Here is a 25,217-nt window from a genome sequence, read left to right as displayed (position 1 = left end):
ATAACAATGTAATATAATATCAGTCATTGCTGGTGATGGCAGGGAATGCAGCTTGCAGTGGACACTATCAGCATTGGTGGCCAGGTACCTTCACCAGGTTAGTGCACATGCTGCAACCAGGGCCATGGTACAGCAGGCGTTATGGCTAGTTAAGATGTGCTTCTACAGCTTCATCTGGGAGGGGTAGGCCCTCCAGTATAGACAGTGTGCACATCATTGTGGTATGCTGTGCTATGCATCATTGAAGAAAGGCAGAAGGGGATGTGCTGGGCTTTAAGGAAGTGGGTGAATGGGCAGTTTTTGAGGAGGAGGATGAGGACATTGCAGAGGTGGAGGCTCTGCTACACTGACCAATACAAACCAGACAGGACCTGATTGACACCAGGTTCCAGTGGTTGACAGCTGGGTACAGCAGTGTCAAATAGTCATTGGTCATGATGCCAGCATTTGTTTTGCATTGTGGGGGTGTCTCTGGTCATTTTGTTTGGATTTGCTTTTGCAGGTGTAAATAAAAGCTCACTTTGGGAATGTTCCAATTGCCTGTCTGTATGTGATGTTCCTTTACTGGACAATGACAACCTGTGGATGTTCAATGGACACTTGGGACACAATATTGGTGACTTAGAGAAGGTGCTGAAATGGAATTTTCCTTGTGGTTAAACACCAGAGAATGGGTTGTGTGGGTGATGGAGTGTCCTGCCATGTAGTTTGTGCTGTAAGCAGCATTGCTTTATGCTCGCAACACCATTGCATTGCTAGTGAGGGACAATGCCAGTGCTTATCTGGTTGCACAACAACCCTTCAAAGATGGTGCAGGCACAAGGGATTTCAGTCTTTCAGAGGACAATGGTGAACAATGAGTTTTTTTCAGGAAAAATCGGGGAAAGCTGGGTCTGGAATCAGGTGAGTGTGACAACATGGGGAGGAGCAGATAGTTAATGAGGCAAATGTAGTAAAATACAGCAAGAGAGCACATTCTGGCAGAAAAAAACCTCCAAAAAGCTTGATGCAACTGACTCTTAGTCAAATAAACATAAGATTCAGTCAACTGTGTTATGCTGCCTCATGACACTAAAAATGCTGCATCTAGTTTTGTTCAGACATAATCATGTTGCCTTGATACATTAGCAAGTTGCATCATGTTGTGTTGAGACCCTGTTGTCAAGGTTATTGAGCTGGGTTATTCCTGAGGCAACTAAACTGCTACTTAAATCAGAGAATACTCTTTTATTATTTAACGTGGATAGAAAATAGAAATTAAAAACGAGGCACAATGATCAGAAAGTTCAATGATAACTTCACTAACAAGAAAAAAGCATCTTTATAAGGAGCTAAATGAAAGCAGCAAGTGGTATTGTTTAAAATAAGTGATTCACCATAAGTACCGCAAGCTGCGTCAACCTTTCAATGTGAAACGGGAAAGGTTCCAGTGGATTGGAAAACTGCAGATTGTATCACTGCTATTCAAGAAAGATGGAAAGGATGGTTCAGTTAGCCAAACATCCATCACTGAGAGACTATTGGAATCCATTATTATGGAAGTAGTAGAAAAGATTTAGAAAACGATAATACAATCAAACAGAGTCAACATGATTATTTGAGAGGGAACAATATTTAACAAATTTATTAAAGTTCTTTCAGCATGTATTAAGCAAGGTGGATAAAGAGAATATGTTACAAATCGTTACAGATAGTATTTGGATTTCCAAAACAATATCAATAAGCTGTGACATAAAAGCTACTCCACAAGTTAAGAGCTTGTGATGTTGGAGTGATAAATGAGCATGAATTGATGATTAGCCAACAGGAATTAACTAACAGAGTCTGGACAAATGAGTAATTTTCAACTTGATAGATTGTAAGTGGTTGGAATTCCACAGAGTAGAGATGTGCAGTACGGATAGTTTGAATGTGATTGAATGATATAATCATGTGTACCTAACTTGGTGTGTGAACTATGCAAATATGATTAGGTGAAGATGGGGTGAGTAAATGAGTAACTGTAATGGAAGCTTGTTATCTATCTAAACTGCATAATTTTCTTCCATGCCTGCACGAATAAACATTTTAACAACGAAACCTGAGTTTCGTCCAGTTGAAGAAGACATAAAGGGTTATTCTCACCGTTTCACTGTATAGTAACTGTTGTATATTCACTGATTTGTTGTATATTTGATATCAGATTTACCACAGAACAGATAGTTGACAGAAATTATGTTAGTTTTAAGTCTATAGAAAGTTTATTTACATTGCTTTAAAATATTTCAACAATCATAACATGTCTACACATGATCACAAATCTGGCTTCTCAGGTATTTCTCGAAGCTCTATTTACTTTAGCCCTCAGAATCTTAACCTAGGCATAATTAATATAGCACAGTGAATACTGATCAGACAACATACTTATACAATCAAACACAGATCAATTAAACCATTGAATACCACAGGAATAAAATTTACTAATGGTGCAATAATAAACAGGAAAGCAAATGCTGGGAATGATAGAAAAAGTCTGTAAAGAGATCTAGATGGGTCAAGTGAGTAGACAAAACTTTTGGAAGATGGAGTATAGTATGGGTAATTGTCAAGTTTCCTATATGACAAGAAAATTGAAAAGCAGAATATTATTTAAATGAAGAAACAGTAGAAAACTGCAGTCCAGTGGATTGAGGACCCTTATGCATGAAACATAAATCAATGCATAAGTGCAGCAAGTAATTCAGAATGCAAATGGATTGTTGGACTTTTACGACAAAGGTGATAGAGGATAAAAGTGGCAAAATTTTACTTTAACAGCATAGGGCATGAGTGAGTCCACCTCTCGCTACTGTGTACAGTTTTGCTTTACTTATGTACTTGAATAGGAAAGTGTTCAGAGCTACTTTATTAAGTTTTCTCATGGGATTAAAGGGTTGTCTTATGAAGAAAGGCTATGCAGGGTGGGCCTACACTTATTGAATTTTGGAAGATTGAGATGAGATCTTATTGAAACATAAATATCCTGAAGCAACTTCAAAAGATCAAAATGAAAGGATATTTTACCTTGTTAAGAATGTAGAACTAAGGCACACAGTTTAAAACTAACATGCCTCCAATTTAAGAAAATGTTCTTCTCTTAGACAGTCTCTAGCCTTTGGAATTCTCTTCCCCAAACAGCAGTGGAGACTGGGTCACTGACTATATTCAAGGCTGAATTGGATGTACTTTTGCTGAAAAGAGACTCACTCATTATGAGATACAGATGGGAAAGTGGAGTTAAGGCCACAATCAGATCAGTTATGATTTAAGCCAGTTTTGAGATGATTTGTAGCTCAGGTTGAGGTTCTGGATGTAGGTTTGCTCGCTGAGCTGCAAGGTTCATTTCCAGATGTTTCTTCACCATACTAGGTAACATCTTCAGTGGGCCTCAGGCGAAGCACTGTACATGATTCCTGCTTTCTGTTTATTTGTTTGGGTTTCTTTGGATTGGTGTTATCAATTCTTGTGGTGATGACATTCCCTGTTCTTTTTCTCAGGGGATGGTAGATGGGGTCTAACTTGATGTGTTTATTGATAGAGTTCCATTTGGAATGCCATGCTTCTAGGAATTTTCATGGGTGTCTCTGATTGGCTTGTCCTAAATGGATATATTGTTCCAGTTGAAGTGGTATCCTTCCTTACCTGTATGTAAGGATACTAGTGAGAGAGGGTCATGTCGTTTTGTGGCTAGTTGGTGTTCATGTATCCTGGTGTCTAGTTTTCTGCCTGTTTTTCCAATGTAGTGTTTGTTACATTTCTTGCCTGGTACATTGTCAATGACATTAGTTTTGTTTGATATCTGTATAGGGTCTTTCAAGCTCATTAGCTGCTGTTTTAATGTGTTGGTGTGTTTACAGGCTACCATGATGCCAAAGGGTCTGAGTAGTCTGGCAATCATTTCAGAGATGTCATTGATGTAGGGCAGAGTGGCTAGGGTTTCTGGCCGTGTTTTGTCTGCTTGTTTGGGTTTGTTGCTGAGAAATCGGCGGACTAGCTTAATTGGGTATCCATTCTTTTTGAATACACTGTGTAGGTGATTTTCCTTTGCTCTGCATAATTACTCATTGAAGTAATGTTCTAATGCAGCTTCAATTATGGATGCTGGGATGATTGCTTCTGTAGTTCAATATTTGGTCTGTATGTGTTGTTTTCCTGTAGACGCTGGTTTGAAGTTGCCCATTGGCTGCTCGCTCTACTGTAATATCTAGGAATGCCAGTTTGTTGTTGTTTTCCTCCTCTTTCAAGAATTTTATGCGAATAAGGGTATTATTGATGGTCTTGAAGGTTTCCTCTAATTTGTTTCATTTCGTGATGACAAAGGTGTTATCTACGTATTCGAACAAGCGGCTCTGCCAATCATCCAACCCAAACTTTGGGTCTGCTATGTGGATGATACCACTGAAGAACAGGAAATGACATCACCACAGGAAATGACACACCAACCCAAAGAAAAGCAAACATATAAATAGAAAGCAGGAATCATGTACAGTGCTTCGGCTGAGGCCCACTGAAGATGCTACCTAGTAGGGTGATGAAACATCTGAAAATGAACCTTCCAGCTCAAAGAGCAAACCTACATTCAGTTATGATCTTATTAAATAATTGAGTAGGCTTGACGGACTCCTGGTCTTATTTCTTATGATCCAATACATTTTGGAAATTGAAGGATATTGGATCTAGAGGCTTCACTAAATGGCATAATTTCTGCAAGCCCTCTGTTTGTGAAATCCAATTTGTAAATGATTTGCAACAAACTCTCTTTAGGGTTAAATCAAAAGTATGGTTTGGTCATTCATCCCAAGCACATGGAGATACACAAACACAAACACACATACACAGAAGACAGATAAAATGTACACAAAGAAGAAAGAAAGAAGGAAAGGATTTCCAATTAAAAATTGCTTTTAAAACAAAGCAAGTATATAGACATCAATTTGTATGGTTTTTGTCTGAGTCCTGAGTCCTGATGAAGGGCTTTTGCCAAAACATTGATTTTTCTGCTCCTCAGATGCTGCCTGACCTGCTGTGCTTTTCCAGCACCACTCTAATCTAGACTCTGATCTCTAACATCTGCAGTCCTCACTGTCGCCTCCTGAAATTCGGTGTCCAGTGACGATTCATTTCTATAGGATCTTGGATTTAAGCAGATACAGTTGGCTGAAGTTGAAGAATTTCTTTTAAAATTAATGTAGACCAGAAATATGATGTTTGGGGACTTACACTTTGTCCACTTTTCAGGCACATTTGTATTTTCTTCTGGAACTGGGTTTCATAGCTAAGCGTGGAATTGGTTATGAAATCACCATTTAGATTCTTAGCAGACTATGAAGCTGTCAGTAAAATAATCTTTTAGCATATTGAGGTGAGTGTTCATAAATATATAACTAAAGAATTTTCAAAGAGCAAAGGAGTTTTGGTTATGTAATGAATCAGTTCAATTGAGTTCCAATTTACGGCAAGGATGTACATATTCAGTAAATAGGAACTACTATCCTTATAGCTAGAGATCTGGTATTCACCTTAGACGGTAAAAAGGGCTATTTGAACCTTCACATGTATAATGGGTCAGATTTCTATGCACCTGGTCAAAACTCATTGATCCTTGCAATAGACTGATGGTGAGCTATTGGCACCATTGTAGGCATAATGAGTTGTGATAGCTTGTTTTGATTGCCACTGTTGTTTTCAGCTTTTTGACTCAAAGTCCATATACGCAATGGTCTGATATATCAGGAGGGTGAAATCTGTGCTCTATTCTAGTAACTGCTGATTGGAACTTTCCAGAAATTATAGTTCACTTATTTTAGTGATAGCTATGTTTTAGTCCAATTCAGTGCATTTTAAAATTCAAACAATGAAGTATAGCTGTTAATACTATACTTGAAAAGTGGATCTCTCTCTCCCTGTCATGTGGACATTAACTCTACCCTACTAGTTACATCCTCAAAGAACTCTAATAAAACAAGTCCATTTAACACCTTTACCATTCACCTCCCCCACCATGAATGCACAATGGCAGTATGGTGTGCAATCTACAAGATGCACTGTAACACCTTTGTTGTTATTTCACTGTCCCCATGTCAAAAATTCACTTGCTAATAGCATTATGCAAGTACCTATCCCTCCACGGAAGGCAGCGATTCAAGAGGGAAACCTTCCAAAGGGCTGTTAGGGATATGGCACAGTGGTAATGTCCGAGTGGTAGAGACCAGGTTCAATTCCCACCTGCTTCAGAGGTATGTAATAATATCTCTGAACAAGTTGATTAGTAAAATAGGTTAAATTCTGACTAACCAGTGGTGTTGATAGAGGGTTATTAAAAGAAAACATAATTTTTCTTTTGTGAAAGCACACTGACTTTGCCTGAGCATACTGCACTAACTGCATTGTTAAAACTTCCTTAATAATAGATTCAAGATTTTCCTAACAATTGTCAGATAAAAAATGCACAATTCTCTGTTTTCTCTGTCCATCTTTTCTTGAATGAGTGCAATATTTTTGAACTTCCAAATCATTTGGACCTTTCTAGAATTAGGTAATTTCAGAAAATTGTATTCAGTATGTAAAGCAAAATATATTAAGGTGAGATTGATAGTTTTTTTAGTTTCTAAGGAATTTGACAGATATTGAGATCAGATCAAGGATTAGCCATTATCTTATTAATTGACTGAATAGGGTCAAAGTACATAAGTTCCATTCTTGCTCCTATTTCTTATGCTTTCATTTTGTATATGGACCACATATCTCCTAATGTACAAGTGCATCTAGTTTTACACTACTTAAAAACTATGTGGATTTATCTTTTTTGTCCCAAAAGGATTATTTACACATACATGTGTAGATATCCATCTGCTCCAGTTTTGCAAGCTCAATTAATCTAACAATGGCTTTTTAATAATTTACGTTCCATAAATGCTTCCTACAACAAAACCTACTTTTGTGTTTTCAGCAAATCTGGAAATGGGATGGTCTACTGCTCTATGATATAAATAGTTGAGGCCTCAGATCCTTGTGGGAACCATGGTCACTTCCATCAGGTCAAAGTACATACCGGTTACCTCCACTTTCTGTCTCCTACCACCTGACCAGGTCAACAACCTGCTTTCAATTTTATGAGCTGTAATGTTAGCTGACCATCTATTCTGTAGAGGAGTACCTTTGTTACAATGGCCTAAATTTTAACATCGCTGATCTGGTTGCTATTTAAAATAGGTATTTAAATGGAGTGGACACTTTGTCATTCCAATCTGACCAAGTATGATTTAAAACTGCAGGCAACAATATTGTCTATTTTAGCCTTTGGACACTTACTGGTGATTTTAACTTGAAGCCTGAACAGGAAAACAAGGTTTCCTTCATCAGGCTAAAATAGTCAGGAAGAGCAGCCTGGTCCAGGAAAGCATATGTAATTGATTTTTGTCTGTCTTCTTGAGTGCCAGGAAGGACAGGAGTTCTACTCTGAATCCCACAAGGAATCATCTGGCATTTCTTTCCCCATGCTTGTCTCCAACTGCCACTTGGAAACAGCTTGGTGAAAGCTTTTATAATTGGTTTGGAATTATTATGGTTAACACTTCCCAATTTTCATAAAGCTTCATATTTTCTCTACTTCTCTTATTGCTGTTCTTTGAGATGCACTCACCAAACCTTTTTGCTATCTTGAAAAGCAGGTCTCCATTCCTCCAGCCATCACCCTCCCACCCCTCTCCCATCTCATTCTTTAAACATTTGTGCTGTAATAAAGAACAATTTAGCACTGGTGTTAATAAGATTTTATGGTGTAACATTGCAGAAACCAAGAAGTCAAATTGAAACAAATTCTTATCAAGAATGCAACCTGTGGGATGTTAGAACATTTGTTACGTTTTGTAGAGCTTTATGTTTTTGTACAAATAATGGGGAACAAACAAAATCTATTTCAAAGTGTAATCAGTCTTACCATTTTTGTCTGCTCGCCGTAAAATCTGAAATAAATCAGAGATTAATAAAAGTTACATTAGTTTCACACCCAGAAGAAACAGCCTTGGTGAAGTAACACAATATTCAGAAGCTGTCAGCCTTGGTTTGTTTTGTTGCCAATATTCATGAGATGAGACTCATAATGTTATTCATAGTTCTTGCAAATGAGTCATCTGTTTCAAACAACTGATCTAATATGGGTAATATCTGAATGTTTTAGCTTATGACAGGTTAAAATTTTTAAAAGATGTACTGAGATATAATTAAATGAAGAAATGAGATGTTTTAAGTACTTTTATTTATTCTGTTCAACATTTTAACGTAATTTAATCTACTTAGAATTTGATTGCTCGTTGTAATCTTTGGCAGACAAATAGTCAGCTGAGAAGTTATAAGAATGCCTTATTCAACTTTTAATAAAACAACTTTTTTTTCCTAATAAACTCAAAAACACTACTGCAAATGAATTAATGTTCAAAATTATAAACAATAATTTAGAAAGCAGAGTGCTGGTAGATCTGATACAAAATGAATACTGGATGTTTTGTAGCCACACATGGGAGTTACATGCTCTTTTAGAAAATTGTAGTCAACTTATGTTTTGAAAACAATACCACAACTTGTATTTAAATAACAATTACTGTCATTAGTACTTTACTTGCGTAGCTTAAACTAATTTAATACTCCCCTTATTTGATATCTTTAACCATTTTATATACTCTGAATCCTCTTCTATATATAAACAAAATGGCTTAAGAGGCCTAAATTCATGATGGACCTGAAACAGGGGAAAATTTGCTAACATGCTCTGGTGTCATGTCAAGTGGACTTGGAGACCACGTCTCCATGCTTGACCAGCATGAAATAGTCAAAATGTCTCGACTACTCACAACAATGGAAAATTTTCCTAAAAGGAGGCTGAAAATGGAATGTCATAGGTGTCAATTAAAGGCAAAACCTCTTAACGAGGTAAGTGGGGCACTGGTAGAGATTGGTGCAATTATAGCATTTCAAAGGCTCAGGACAGGTATATGAATTGTAAGGATTTAGTGAGGTAGGGAACTAGGTCAGATCGGAATGTCTGGTTGGCATGGGTGAGTTGGACCAAACAGTCTGTTTCCATGCTGTGTGAGTTCTGAGTTCAAGGAACACCAATTGAGCAATCAATTGAACCCTGTTGAAATGACAGACAGAAGGCCAACCTGCTTTCCAGATGTGGTTTTGGAGATGGTGGAGGAGGTCACCTGGATGTGGGATCTCACTTTTTCACTCAGTTAGCTATGTAGAAACAATGGGCAATAAATCAATAGCAGAAGAACCTGGCTGCAATGCTTAAACAACTTCAGTAACCTGACAATGGCTACTGTGTAAACATGCTTTCTGACTGTCAATACAATGACTGCCTATTTAAAGTTAAGATCCGTAAATCTGGTGCCTTTGTTACTAGATTGACCAAATTACCTCTCTACTTAATCAGGCTTATTTTAATATTGAAACCGTGCTCCGTCAAGTGGAATTTTAGGACAAGCGTAGCGATGACACGTTGTAAATGGTTGTTTCACGCTAGAAAATGTGGCGGAAAGATATGGTCCCGATACGCCAAGGCTGTTGCCTCTTCCTAACTGAGAGCCTTAAACTGAGGCTCAACGCTTCTCTCCAAGTTTCTCCAGCCTCTGGAGGCGTCTCTTGTACCTTGGCTACCGGATCAAATGGTGCACTCGACAATAACACTGTGTGGAGTGTCACTGAAACAAGCTTCACTAATGATGCTATTAACTTGCTGTCTGTCAGAGCACGGTTTTCGTGGTTCATGTTAAACTTGCCTCTTTTAGTTTTACCTTCAGAATATCAATTAGAAAGAAACTTATCGTAATTATGTAGCAGCGTAGAAACAATTCCAAAACTATTGTTTTAATATGAATGTACTTTTAATTCAATTCCAAATGCTTGTTTTATTTGTGTGTGTGTCGGGGGGGGGGGGGGGGGGGTATTTTACTTGCTCACATTTCGATCTAGGGAACAGAGACGAGGACCACACAAGATTCCATCTAATCGGATTGAATCCTTCGATCCTAAATCGGGGCACTATGCAAAACTATCGCATTAAAGATTTGCAACCATCTTTCTCACATCGTACAGGTCATTTCAGTTGAAATCATTTTTCTCCAACTGTATTTCTTTAATAAAGCAGAACTGTAGCTTTAATGTCGCTGATTTTTTTTTTGAAATGCAGTTAAACGCTCAAAAAACACACTGAAACGGCATCTACACAGATCCAAGTGCAAGCAAACAAGCAAAACAAATCAAAGAACCTTCCAATTATTCAGCATTCTCAACAATAGAAAACGACACCACCATATAACTGAAGTATCCCTTTATCATTTCACTGACTCCAAAGATTCTACCACAGAGCATTCATTATTAACATGTTTGAAAATCTACTTCTTTCCCTAAAACGTGATGCACGTTTTCCTTCTCGCTTCTCCACATGCTCGCCCGCCGATTATGAGTTGTTAAATCGCATAACACGTCTCTGTTCCTCCTAGTCTAGTGAAATAAAGTACGGCTCGCTTCGGCTATACTTGTTGGCATTTCAGTTCGGGTTAGTTAGGAACAACCATTATATTGTACGGAATCTTATTTGCTACTCACATCGCGGAAGATCGACATGCCTTTCTTCAGCTGTAGGGGCGAATTGTTTTCACAATTAGATGCTTCTGAAGAAGAAGGAAGTGTTTCCGGAGAAGCCATGGACTAGTAGGTTTGTCCTTTAAAAAGAAAACAAACTCAATGGTGTTTCAGTCCGATTGAGCTTGAATGAAATATGAAGAGCAGCGTGTGTTGTGAGAAGCTCGCTCTCTCTGCTGTTGTTGCTTTTACTGCCGCTGGCCGCTGCAGATCCTGACCGGAGCGATTCTCTCATTGACACACACTCACTCAGAAGTCGCTCATAAGCATCACCTCGGGCATAAGACGAGAGCACTGATTTGACTGGCTCCACGCTACCTCTGCTTAAAAATCCACCGTACAGCTGGCTGGACACGTTATTATCACAGCATGGATCTCACGCCTCTCTGTCTCTTTGATTGTATTTCTCTCCATCCTTCTTAGCTCTGTATCCCTCCTCCTGCGTGTCTCTACATCTCCTCCAAGTCCCAGTTTTCGCTCCTTACTCTAGTTTCTCCTTTTCTAATTTGTGCCCTTTTTCCAAATTTTAAAACCTGTTTTCTTTATCTTTTCTGTGGTTTGCTTTCTCTCCCTCTATTGTTTTCTGTCGCTTAAGATGAGTTTTGACTATAGATAATCCTATAAAACGAGCGATTTGTCCATTATGCCCAATCTACCTCAGTTTTATTCAATGTAAATGGCAACGCGAAGAGATGGATAATCAATATTCCGCATTCCACACGAGCCAACATCAAAATTATCCCCTTCCTCCTTTCTGGTTTACTCATATTTCTTTTTGAATTGCTTTTTTGAGTTGTTGTCTGATTTGTTCTTTCTATCATTCTGTTTCTCTATCGTGTTTTCTTTAACAATTGTAATCTGCAAAATAAATTCGATACTGCCAATCTGTTATTGCTAACTAATAATATCTAGTGGCTTGTAATAAATATAGCTGTCGGATATAATATCTAACTTAATCTGAGGTATCATAAGCGAGTCAATGTCATTACCCAGCGAGCTGAACAGTCTCTCGGCAATGCTACAAATTGTATGTATAGAGTCGTGCTTCGGCTTTCAAAGATATATCAGATCAAAGCTACGATGCATAACGGGAAAAGCAAAATTCAAAATGTGATGTTCGAACAAAAGGTTATTGACCTAAATCTCTCCTGACAGATGGTACTTGGCCCCATGGGTTTCTGGTATTTTCTGTTTTGATTTTCTATTTTAAAAAACAGCAATTGTATTTGTGATTTTTGATCAGATGTGTACAAACTTACTTTAGGTGTGAATTTGACACGATGGCAAGTCATAATGATATCACATTTAGGAGAAGTGGTTCTGTGATGTAACTAGATCATTTGATAAGAATAGTGGCCAAATTTGATTTATATAAAATACAAGTCAAAACAATAAAATTCTTTATAAATGTATCAAATGAAACCAGCCCAGCTCCTTCCATGGGATATTTGCTGACTCAAAATCTTACATCCTCAATTCGAGGTAACATTTTTTCAATCATTAAAAAAGTTTTATTTAAGATTTCTATTTCATTCACAGCACTCCTGTATCCTAATGATTGAATTAAATAGTCAAAGATAGTTTGATGACAGATTAGACATTCCTATGATGAGGAAAGAAGAGTATCTACTATCAAAAGACTTTAGTCTGGATTTTCCAATGGCCAAATAGATCATGGTTTCTGCAGCATCAATGGACCTTACACTGGGGACTTGAAAGAATCCTCATTGTAGCAAACTCCAATAGAATTGTCCAGGAAATTGAAGATTCAGCTGGGCAATTCTTACAAGACTTCCAAATAATCTAAATTAGAAAATTCAGAGGTTTCTAATGACTATTGAATATGCAATGTAACTCTTGACTTTTCAACTGACGCCTAACTCACCTCACACAACTCCAATACACTTCTTCCAGACCTCTTGTACTCTTCCAAACCCTGATCCAACATTCTCCCAGGACCCACCATCACTCATCCCACCCACTAGCCAACATACCTAACATTCCTATCTATGCCCAGGTCCAAACACCTCCCTCCATCCTACTCCTTTGGGACACGACCACCACCTGCACCCCATCTCCAGCTCTGGATGCAACAACCCACCACTACAAGAGCCAACATCCACTGTCCCACCACTGGTTCCAACACCCCCTACATCAATTCTGGATCCAACTACAGTTCCCCAACCACCAAATCTGAGTCCCTTCCTTAGCACCCGGATCTCCCTCCACACCCACTGCTCTGGATCTGACATCCACCAGCCCCATCCATTGCTCCAGACCTGACCCCCCTCTTTACTGCTGGACCTGACACGTCCCATACTGCCTGACAAAGACCCCCTTCCCCTATTCCAGCCCCAACCATGGAACCTGACAACCTTTCTAATCCCCACTCCCACATCTCCCGGAACATGACACTCTCATGCTGGGTGTGACAGCACCCCCTAACCACACTCTGGGACAAAACCACAACACCATTCACCTCTGATATCTGCCTCCCACCCTAACCATCTGAAACACTCCATCTCTTACCATTGCCACCTTTCAACTTGATACCATACTGACCTGGTACTGTACCCACTTAGCACCAACATATACCCAGGCATCCAACCCCTACCCATTGGACACATTATCTACATGCATACCTTTGTAAGTGGCATGCTATGTCTCAGCACCCTATAATTTGCAAACATCCCTACATCCACCTGGTATCTTAACTGCCCGGCACCAGATTATCCTGGCTCACTACCCCGGCCCTCCTGACACTTCACCGACAAGGCACCCTATCCTCTACCCGCATTCCTTACCTTTCATCTATCCAGCTAGCACAATATCCTTAATGCACCCTAACCTCACAAAGCTTACAAACTTAATTTTTCGCAAAAGTTGTTAAACCGACTATCAATGTCTGATGCTGGACCTTTAAATTGCAGAATATGACAACTGATTACTGTGAAAAAGTATTGTGTCTTTCCCCACTTGCTCGAAGCTGCAGGGATCTGTTAGTACTATATGGATGTACTAGTCTGCATTTCAGAAGAAACCCTGGTCATAATCTCCTGTCAGAAGTATAAAACTCTTTCTTAAAGTCAAAAAAGAAAGAGTGGAGTAGCAATTTGCATGAGATTTCAATTCTTTAGAAAGTCTGGCCAGGCTGTGTCATTTAAAAGTACAATTCATTCAAAATCAGTGATATCGGTGTAAAAAACCACAAATCTTCAAGTACAACACCGCTTGCACAATTGAGTTCTCTCTTTTTATGTACTAGCTTAGAATAAGCTCATGAGATTCTCATGGTGCCCAGATAACTGATCATGCCTCTTGATCAAATGAATCCTCACTGTGATTTTCATTAATTATGTCCATCTGCCGGCCTTCCAAGGTAAGGTTACATTAATTTGTTCGGGTGCACAGACTCTGAAAAACACCTTTTCAAAGACAGTACTTGACTAAGTAGTGGGTCAATGTACAACAATAAAATTGGTAAAAGCTGCTGCTGAGATTTTTAAGGTCATCTTCAGCTACTTACTGTGAGGACTGGTCACTCTGATTAAGATTGATGATTTTTAACTTATGCATACAACTTGGAATAAATCTGAATTAGTATTTTGCAGGAACTTATTGCATATGTAATATTAATTTTCCATAAAAGTTTCAATCAAACGTATATGTAATTAAAATCAACACTCCAATGTCATTATAAAGCCAGCGAGAATAAAAAATGAGAAGATGGATTAATCTGTTGTTTCACATAATGATGAAATTTAAACAGGGAGGGGTGTATTTAGTTGAATCCAAAATGTGGTTCTTTCAATTTTGTTTTAATGGGAAGTTTCCATAGTCATTTATGAGTCCTCGCCTTCTCAAAGAGCAGTAAAATCCTTATTATTGTTTAGCGATTTTGTTGACAGTGGAAAATATTTGTAATTTAAAATAGCATTGTTGTTTGGGTATGGCTGATACGGCATGGCTGATACTGGATCATGGAGATGTAACCGCCTAGTTATTCCTTTTGATAATATCAGTCGACAAATACTTGACATGTTTGTATGACATTCCTTCATATAACATTTCATTTGAAATGTTAACTGCTTACATCTGTGATACAGAATGTGACACGCAAATATATGTGATTAACACCTAAAATACCACGAGAAGCTTCTTTTTTTAAATAGCTCTGTTACACAATGGTGCCCCCTTCAGGGTTAAATAAAGAATATGATAATATTGGCAGACTCATAGAATGAAGCAGATATTTAAAAAATAGTTCAATCCAATCTTAATTTTCACAAACATTAGTATTCTAATAACTTCATCACTAGCATTAAGCATGTCAGGAAGTAGCATTCAGAGATTAAAATTTTGAAATTCTACTTTTGAATTTAATGCCTGACTCTTCATACTGTCTAGGAAGAACCTCTTCCCTAGATCTATCACATCATCATGATCTATATAAACAATGACCACTGGATTCTCCACTTTCTACTGCAAGCTCATGTCTCCTTCTGAGCAGATATCTCAAACCATGGCATTTGGCAGGTAAACCAGCTGTCTGGACTCTGTTCTTTGCTGCATAGAATGGTGTCTCACTGTATTATCACATACTACTACCCTTGTTGGCCTCCTTTTTAATTATAACGCTATAGTCAATTTCCACATTCAGCTTACAGGACCTTGCATCACTATGCAGCACTCATTCAATCAGGCTGAGAGATCCTCAAGCCTGTTGGGGCAATTGCAGATACTGACATTCCTGCACTCCTATCCTCTGAGTTCCTTACTTGTCTCACTCACAATTACATGCTCCTGTTCCTGACAGTTAGGGGCAGCATGGTAGCTCAGTGGTTAGCACTGCTGTCTCACAGCACCAGGGACCTGGGTTTGTTTCCACCCATAGATGACAGTGTGGAGTTTGTACCTTTTCCTCATGTCTGCATGGGTTTCCTCCAGGTGCTTCAGTTTCCTCCCACAGACCAAAGATCTGCAGATTGGGTGGATTGGCCATGCTAAATTGCCCTGTAGTGTCCAGGGATGTGTAGATTACATGGATTAACCATAGTAAATGCAGGGTTACGGGATAAAGTAGTGTGATGGTTCTGGGTGGGTCAGTCTTCGGAGGATAGGTGTAGTCTCAACAGGCTTAATGGTGTCACCTATCCTAATTGGCGTGACTGATTTCTGATACAAAGAGTCCAGGTAACCTACCTCTCCATGATGTGTTGCAGTATCTGTAGTTTAATTTCCAACTCATAAACCCTGAACCAAAGCTGCTCAAATCTCAAAGAACTTTGAAAGTTGCATTACAGATAGACAGGGTGGTAAAGAAGGCATTTGGCATGTTTGCCTTCATTGCTCATGCCTTTGAGTACAGGAGTTGAGACATCATGCTGCGATTGTACTGAATGTTAGTGAGGCCACTTCTGGGTACCATCTACAGTTCTAGTCACCCTACTATAGGAAGGATCTTATTATATTGCAGAAGTGCAGAAAAAATTTACAAGGATGTTCCTGGTACTGGGGAGTTTGAGTTATAAGGAGAGGCTAGATTGGCTGGGACTTTTCTCACAGGAGCATAGGGTGTTTAGGGGTGAGCTTACAGCCATTCATAAAATCATGACAGGCACAGATAAGGTGACTAGCAAAGGTGTTTTACCAATGGAAGGGGGTGGGGTGGTGGTTCAAAATGTGAGGGCTTATTTTTAAGGTGAGGGGAGAAAGATTTAAAAAGGATCTGAGAGGCAACCTTTTTACACATAGAATGGTTTGAATGTAGAATGAACTGCCAGAAGAAGTGGGAGCTGCAGGCACAGTTACAATATTTAAAAGATATTTGGACAGGTATATGAATAGGAAAGGTTTTGAGGGATATGGACCAAACACAGGCAAATGGGACTAGTTTAGTTTGGGAAACTTGGTTGGTATGGATGAGTTGGACTGAAGGGTCGGTTTCTATGCTGTATGACTCTATGACCTACTGCAAATGCGTTTGCCATGGAACACAATGATGTCCATACGCTGCAGCCTTGATACATCACCTGATCAACATCCTGAATGAATTCTAATTAGTTAATTATATCATTAGCTTACTTATGTTGATTTTAGAGACCTTACTAACATTATCACCAATTTGCATACTATATTAAAATTGAAGAGTAGAGAAGACATTAACTACTTACCATACAGCTAGTACCAGTCTGATCTCTGGTGGGGTGGCTGGCCTGCAATGCAGAATGATGCCAACAGCATGGGTTTAATTCCTGCACCTGATGAGGTTACTGTGAAGGTCACCTTCTCAACCTTGCCGCTAGCCACAGATGTAAAGAGCCTCAGGTTAAACTACCATCAGTCGTTTCTCTTTAATGAGAGTGTGTCAATAAGCAGCAAGACATCGCTTGGCCAGTGGTGAAAGCCATCACCTGTGAGATCCTTCATGTATGCCCAGACTCTGTATGCCACCGCACATTGCCCTAAGTGGCTGTGGGGGTCCAGAGACTGTCACACATCTCCTGTTGGAAGGTGCTTTTGTAAAAGAAGCAAAATACCAGAAACAATAATGGCAAAAGCAGCCCTGTTGACCCTGCAAGACCCTTCTTACTAAGATCTGAGGGCTAGTGCCAACATTAGGAGATCTGTCTCATGGACTCGTCAAATAACAGCATGATACAGTCATATTCACAGAATTATACCTTACTGACAATGTCTCAGACACCAGCATCACCATCCCTGGATAAGATCTATCCGGAGGCATTCCTGAAGAAGGGCTCATCCCGAAACATCGAGGATTCCTGAAGAAGGGCTCATGCCCGAAACGTCGATTCTCCTGCTCCTTGGATGCTACCTGACCTGCTGCGCCTTTCCAGCAACACATTTTCAGTCAAGATCTATCCCACCAGCAGGACAGACCCTCAAGAGGTGACAGCAGAGTGGCATACAATCAGGAGTTGTCAGAGGAGTCCTCAATGTTGACTTTGGAACCCATGAAGTCTCAGGTTAAGAATGAACAAGGAAACCTCCTGCTGATTACCACATACCATTATCCCTTGGCTGAAATGCTTGCCACTTGATTGGAGGGGTACAGCTGTAATACATTCAAGAAGCTTGATCCTTCCGGGACAAAGGAATAGTGCCAGAAGACTGGAGGATAGCAAATGTGGTTCCCTTGTTCAAGAAGGGGAGTAGGGATAACCCTAGTAACTATAGGCCGGTGAGTCTCACTTCTATTGTGGGCAAAGTCTTAGAGAAAATTGTAAGGGATAGGATTTATGAACATTTGGATAGGAATAATGTGATCAAGGATAGTCAGCATGGTTTTGTGAAGGGCAGGTCGTGCCTCACAAATCTTATTGAATTCTTTGAGAAGGTGACTAAGGAGGTGGATGAGGGTAAAGCGGTAGGTATGGTGTATATGGATTTTAGTAAGGCGTTTGATAAGGTTCCCCATGGTAGGCTACTGCAAAAATATACGGAGGTATGGCATTGAAGGTGCATTAGAGGTTGGATTAGGAATTGGCTGGCTGGAAGAAGACAGGGGGTATTAGTTGATGGTCAAGTTCATCTTGGAGTGCAGTTACTAGCGGTGTTCCGCAAGGATCTGTTTTGGGACCATTGCTGTTTGTCATTTTTATAAATGACCTGGAGGAGGGGCTAGAAGGTTGGGTGAGCAGGTTTGTGGATGATACGAAAGTGGAGTTGTTGTCAGTGAGGAAGGATGTGGCAGGTTACAGTGGGATATAGATAAGCTGCAGAGCTGGGCAGAAAGGTGGCAAATGGAGTTCAATGTAGGTAAGTGTGAAGTGATTCACTTTGGTAAGAGTAACAAAAAGATGGAGTACTGGGCTAATGGTCGGATACTTGGTAGCGTGGATGAGCAGAGGGATCTTGGTGTCCATGTACACAGATCTCTGAAAGTTGCCACTCAGGTAAATAGTGCTGTGAAGAAGGCATATGGCGTACTGGCTTTTATTGGTAGAAGAATTGAGTTCCGGAGTCCTGAGGTCATGTTGCAGTTGTATAAGACTCTGGTGCGGCCGCATCTGGAGTGTGGTGTGCAGTTTTGGTCGCCATATTATAGGAAGGATGTGGAGGCACTGGAACGGGTGCAGAGGAGGTCTACCAGGATATTGCCTGGTATGGTAGGAAGATCGTATGAGGAAAGGCTGAGGCACTTAGGGCTGTTTTCATTGGAGAAAAGAAGGTTTAGAGGTCACTTGATAGAGGTGTACAAGATGATTAGGGGTTTAGATAGGGTTGACAATGAGAACCTTTTTCCACGTATGGCGTCAGCTATTATGAGGGAGCATAACTTTAAGTTAAGGGGAGGTAGGTATAGGACTGATGTTAGGGGTAGATTCTTTACTCAGCGAGTCGTGAGTTCATGGAATGCCCTGCCAGTAGCAGTGGTGGACTCTCCCTCTTTATGGGCATTTAAACGGGCATTGGATAGGCATATGGAGGATAGTGGGCTAGTGTAGGTTAGGTGGGCTTGGGTCGGCGCAACATCGAGGGGCAAAGGGCCTGTACTGCGCTGTAGTTTTCTATGTTCTATGTTCTAAAGCAGCCTTCTCAATTTGTATCACACCCACAACATTCACTCTATCCTCCACAGATGCTCAGTAGTAGCAGTGAGTACTATTTATAGGCTGCACTGCAGAAATCCACCAACGATCCTTTAACTGCATTTTTCAAACCCATGATCACTTCCATCTAGAAGTAAAGGCAGTAGATACATGGGTCCACTACCACCTTCAAATTCCCTTCCAAGCATTCACCATCCTGACCTGGAAATATCTTGCTGTTCCTTCACTGGAATTCACTCCCTAGGGCATTGCTGGTGTACCTACAGCACAAGGACTGCAGCAATTCAAGAAGGCAATTCAACTCGGTTTCTCAAGGGTAACTAGGGATTGGCAATAAATCCTGGGCAGTCAGCAATACTAAGGTCCCATGAGTGAATAAATAAAAATAAAAATGAATTACAACTGAAGGTCAGAAGCTAGAAATTCTGCAAAGTGTAATTCATCTCCTGACATCCTAAAGCCTGTCAACTATCTAAAATACAGAAATTTGAAGTGTGATGAAATATCCTCAACCTGCCCGATTATGTAGCATTAACAGCAATGGACAACCTCAACACCATCCAGGAGAAGCTTGCTTTCCACCACCTTATATATTCACTTCTTCTATCACCGATGCACAGCATTGTGTTCAATCTGTAATTTGCACTATAGCAACTCACCAAGTTTCCTTTAATAACAAAATGGATGATCTATTCATTCATTCATGATGAAGGGCTTTTGCCCAAAACACCAATTTTCCTGCTCCTCGGACGCTGCCTAACCTGCTGCACTTTTCCAGCACCACTCTAATTTTGACTCTGATCTCCAACATCTGTAGTCCTCATTTTCATCTATTAGCTCATGCCTAGTCAATGAATAAAAAAAATACAGCTGCTGTGCAACTACAAGCTGCAGTTTATGCAGGGTATGCAATATTGGTAGATGGGCAAATTACTTCAAAAATAATTATTTTTGTCACATAGAGGCATGGATTAATCAAGACCAGTCAGTATGAATTTGTTAAGGACTATGGTTCTGATGTATCAACTCCCAGTGAATTTTTTGAGGAAGTCATTGGAGAGTCAATGAAAATGACATCACTGATATAACCTACAGACATGTCAGGGAAGCTTTTAAAATGTTCCACATGATGCACTGTTGAGAACATTACAAGCTTATGGGATCTGAGGGAAAGTGCCATATTTCCCTGAAAAAAATCATAGTTGGCTTAGTGACACAAAGCAACACATAAAGTCTGACATATGCCTTTGTACTGGGAATGATATTTTCAGAAGCTTTCCACAGGATTCTGGATCCATTGTAGTTTGTGGTTCATATCACTAAATTAGACTTACATATATGGCCATAAGTTTTGTTTACACTTCAAGGCTAAGGTGACCAATATTCATAAACTGGACTGGATGCTCCAGATGATTGTGGTTTGGCTGAGTTCCTTTCATTGCACTTGTTTTCAAACCAGATACATCAATTCAGGGCAGTCTTCTCCCTTGAAGTCGATGTCAAAGCTCTGAAGTGAAGCTTTCAAACTGTCCTTGTAGAATTTCCTTTGATCCTACATGACAACGCACTCCATACTCAAATTCTCAATAGAAGATTCACTTTGACAAATAAATATCAGGTATTCTGCTTGCAAGACCAGCCCAATTCAGATGTGATTATCTCCATATGGTGCAGATCCTTGGCAAAAAATGAGGTCTGCAGATGCTGGAGATCACAGTTGAAAATGTGTTGCTGGTTAAAGCACAGCAGGTCAGGGAGCATCCAAGGAATAGGTAATTCGACGTTTCGGGCATAAGGCCTTCATCAGGAATAGATGAAGGGCTTATGCCCGAAACGTCGACTTTCCTAATCCTTGGATGCTGCCTGACCAGATCCTTGGCAGCCAACTTGGGTGAACACCTCAGTGTCTGGTGTTTTGTCATGCCATCTGATCTTCAGAAATTGTTGAAGAGAGCTAAAGTGAAAATGGAAAATGGAGCATCTTGATATTACACCTGTGCGCAATCCAAGTTTCATATGTATGGAAGAGAATGGGCAAGACTATTAGAGTACAGAGCAGTGATTCCCAACCTTTTCATTATCGAGGCACACTTCAACGAGATATTAATTCTACAACACACATATTTCCTTTTCAGCTGAATGCTCATAAACATTGCAATTACTTTTGCTACGGTTATGACCTTACCAGAGAGAACTGCAACATAGTGCATAAAGCAAGCTAAAAAAGGATCAAATGCATAAATGTTTCAAATTCACCAGGAAAAAAACATTGTTTTCAATTGTGAGCACGGATACATTTCAAAATCTGCTTTATTAAACTATTTCTAACAATGCTTGGCCCTAAAACTATGTCACACACTCCACTCAGTTCAGATTTCTGAATCTAGCAGATGACATTTCATATTTGTGACAGTATTTTTAAAAATCAAATTTTTATTAAAATAAATTCAATGGATCAGAGCAAAACGTGAAGTATGTGATTTGCAATTTGCTGGGAAACCTGAACCTGCTGTTGCCCCCTCAGAGACTCTTGATTCAGGGAGGAATTGATGAGAGGGCAGCCTGCAAATCTCGCTCGCCTAACAATCTTTCTGATTTATCCTTCATAGAGGCTGCACCATCAGTGCAAATGTTCCAACACATGGTCCAGATAGTCATGATTACGAGATGCCGGTGTTGGACTGGGGTGCACAAAGTTAAAAATCACACAACACCAGGTTATAGTCCAACAAGCTAATTGGAAGTACTAGCTTTCGGAGCACTGGTCCTTCATCAGGTGGATAACCATCTGACGAAGGAGCAGCTCTTCGAAAGCTAGTGCTTTCAATTAAACCTGTTGGACTATAACCTGGTGTTGTGTGATTTTTTAACACGGTCCAGGTAACTTTGTTTTCCTTCAAGTATGTGTTACCCAAAATAGTTGTTCACCAGTTGCATGATTTGGCAACTCCTTGCAAAATAAAAAATTCTCCTGATTGGTTTTTCCCTTAACAAACTGAAAATTGGCCAGCAGCTGGCAGTGTCTGCTTACATTGAAGGATTGGTCACTTTGCAAAGCAAATTTCTGATTAGTAGCTAACTTCTCTTGAAGCAGCTCCTTGATATCAGCTAACATATCATTAATTCGTTGTTAAACTGCATTATCAGAGACTGTAATTTTGTCATTCTCTTTACTTGCAACATCACACCAACAATTTTTCTTACCTGAAGGCATGATTATGGTTTCAGCAATGGTATGGGGCTTCTTTGATTTTGCTATAAGCTCAGACGCCAGCTAAGTATCAACTTGATTTTTATCCAATATCTTCACATAGTCTATCAGATTGCTGGTCATTTGCATGTTTTGTTCTCAAAGTACTGATTGTCTTTGTTCACGAGAGATGGATGTTTTGTTTGCAAATGGCATTTAACTTACTTGGTACCATTACAGTATTTGAAAACGTCTCTTTTTGCATGATACCTTCAGGTAAGGGGCAAGTGGTATTTCCTGTCCATAAAAATCTAAACACTGGATTCACAACTCTCTGAGAGAAGAAATTCCTCCCTCATCTCTGTCATAACTGGGTGACCTTTCATATTAGGAACATGTTGTTTGTTCCAAGACACTCATTGAGGGAGAAACAACCTCTCTGCACCTAAACTACCAATCACAGAATTCCTACAGTGTACAAACAGTCCACACCAAACCTCTGAAGAGCATCCCACCCAGATCCACCCCACAATCCTATCCCTGTAATCCTGCATTTCCCATGGTTAACCCACCTAGCCTGCACATCTCTGGACTCTATGGGCAATATAGCATCACTTAGTTTGCACATCTTTGAACTGTGGGAGGAACTAGAGCACCCAGAGGAAATCTATACAGACAAAGGGAGAATGTGCAAACAGCACACAGACAGTTGCCCAAGGCTAGAATCAAACTCGGGTGCCTAGTGCTGTGAGACAGCAGTGCCACTCACTGAGCCACCGTGCTATACCCTAACAGCCTTTTATGTTTCAATAAGATCACCTCATCCTGAAAATGCCCTCATTATTCCACTCTCCATCTTCCAATGCTTAGCCAATCCTCTATCCATGACAATATACTACTTCCAGCGCTTTCTCTTTTAATTAGTTTCAATTTCTTTCTATAACACTAGTTATTTGATTTGGCAGGATATTGGTCTCAGGATAGTTTAAGTGAAGCCTGTCCAATTGGAATAACTCTCTTCTGCCCCAGTGGTGTGAATGTCCCATGAACTGAAATTCGCCCACACTGGTCTTTGAGCATTTAACTCTTTGACTTTATTTACACAATCCCAGTTTGCTATGAATTCAGGTAGAAAGGGAGTCAAGCTGAAAGGATCGAACTTTAGCAGCTAAATTTTAAAAGCCTTCTTTCTAGTCCTAACAATTTCATTGATACCAACGATGCTAACTGGATCCCCCTCATCCCATTACAAGTTATTTTCAAGCAACACAGACTTCAGGGCTCATGTTGTGGTTGCAGAAAACAGGATGTATCTCTTATTTATACTGCCCCCCAACCACCTTCCCACAACCACATTCCTATTTCTTCCCTTCCCGGTCTCCAACGTGAATGGCTCTCTTTACCATGGTGTCATGGTCATCTTGCTTATCTTCTCTTAATGCTCCATGCTCATCCACACAGGTTGCAAGAGCTTCTTACTACTAGAATTTTCCAAAGACTGAGGCTCCTCGATACCTTTTCCATGGTCTTCATACCTGCTTCATCTGCAGTCAAATCCCATTTTTCCGATCACAGATCAAACTTGACCAGTACAATCTCCTTCCCTGATATGGTGCAACACCTGCAGCTTGAACTCCAGCTCCTAAATTTGGATATGACAATCCTCAAGCTGCACACTCTTACTGCAAACATGTTTGATGTGGATCAGCTTGTTGTCCAATAGCTTTCACATGCAGCAACATAATGCTGTCCTACCATAACTATTGCATTGACTTAATTTATGAATGAATTATTCTAGGTTTGTTCCGCTTTATACTTTACTGCAATTACATTTTTTAATCAACAAAAATCACCAATATCCATCTTCTACTCATGCAGCTATTTTTATAACAAAAGAGAAGGAAAACATTGGGACCAAAAGTGCTTACTTTTACTTTAAAGGCTAGAAATATTCACTAATCCTATTCACCATTAAGCTTCTTGCCCTGCACTCACATCACGTTGTGGTTCACACTATCAACCTATCACTAGCTTCACGGCAGTTCAGCTTCTTGATCCACACCTTTTATCCTCTCCTTATCTCTCATTCTGAAACATTTCCTTCTTGCAATAAACCTTAGTTGAAGCACCCCGACCCTATGTGCACCAATGAGGCCAGAGCTGCTTCTTGACCTATTGTCTCTTTAGGGTATCAACTGATATGATGTATAAAGAGCCATTCAAACGAAAATCTAGTACAATTTAGGCTTTATTAGTACTCAAATTACTGAAAATATACCAGCGTTCAATCAATTCTTAAAAACCTTGGATTTAAATCACTTGTAGCTTATCGCTCATTACACTAAATCACAACACTCATGGCTTGGACTTAGATATTATCCATGTGAGGTGAATCAGCCAGGTTCATTCTGATGGTTTGTAATCTTCTGATCTCTTGGTCTTCCTTCTGCATTGGCTGTTACTGGGTTGTTGCAAATGATGCACCTGACATTCCTTCTTTTACACGTTTTCATTCAATCTTTTTGCCAACGACTATCATGATTCTAAGATTATCCATCTAAGGGCCATGAAACAGGACATATCAGTTACAATGTCAGTTTCCTACCAGCCCTTAATTTAACAACCTTTGCAACCACAAAGGATGAGCAATCACGAGCATCAAGCTTCTGCTTAGTCAGCAGTCTAGTTCTAATTCTCCTTTTTACAGTAACCTGATTTATACATGAGGTTGGTTGGCTTCCTTTCCCATCTTCCTTTGTAGAGGTTTGGCTGTTGGCCATACCGTTACG

General features: G+C 39.8%; 1 protein-coding gene across 1 annotated transcript in view; it reads right to left on the bottom strand.

Annotated features, from left to right (window-relative positions):
• The window catches only part of necab1 (N-terminal EF-hand calcium binding protein 1), a 174,641-nt gene extending 149,433 nt beyond the window's left edge, over positions 1-25,208 (bottom strand). The window contains exons 1-3 of the mRNA XM_060824039.1: positions 25,034-25,208; positions 9,670-9,815; positions 7,958-7,982 (exon numbers count right to left, since the gene is read on the bottom strand). Coding sequence (XP_060680022.1) covers positions 7,958-7,982; positions 9,670-9,815; positions 25,034-25,208 — 346 coding nt within the window. The remainder of the gene's footprint in view (positions 1-7,957; positions 7,983-9,669; positions 9,816-25,033) is intronic.
• Positions 25,209-25,217: the final 9 nt, after the last annotated feature.

The sequence above is a fragment of the Hemiscyllium ocellatum genome, chromosome 4 (genome assembly GCF_020745735.1).
Source record: "Hemiscyllium ocellatum isolate sHemOce1 chromosome 4, sHemOce1.pat.X.cur, whole genome shotgun sequence".
NCBI classification, from domain to species: domain Eukaryota; kingdom Metazoa; phylum Chordata; class Chondrichthyes; order Orectolobiformes; family Hemiscylliidae; genus Hemiscyllium; species Hemiscyllium ocellatum.
The sequence above is the reverse complement of the archived record's forward strand: the minus strand, read 5'-3'. Positions and strand labels throughout refer to the sequence as shown.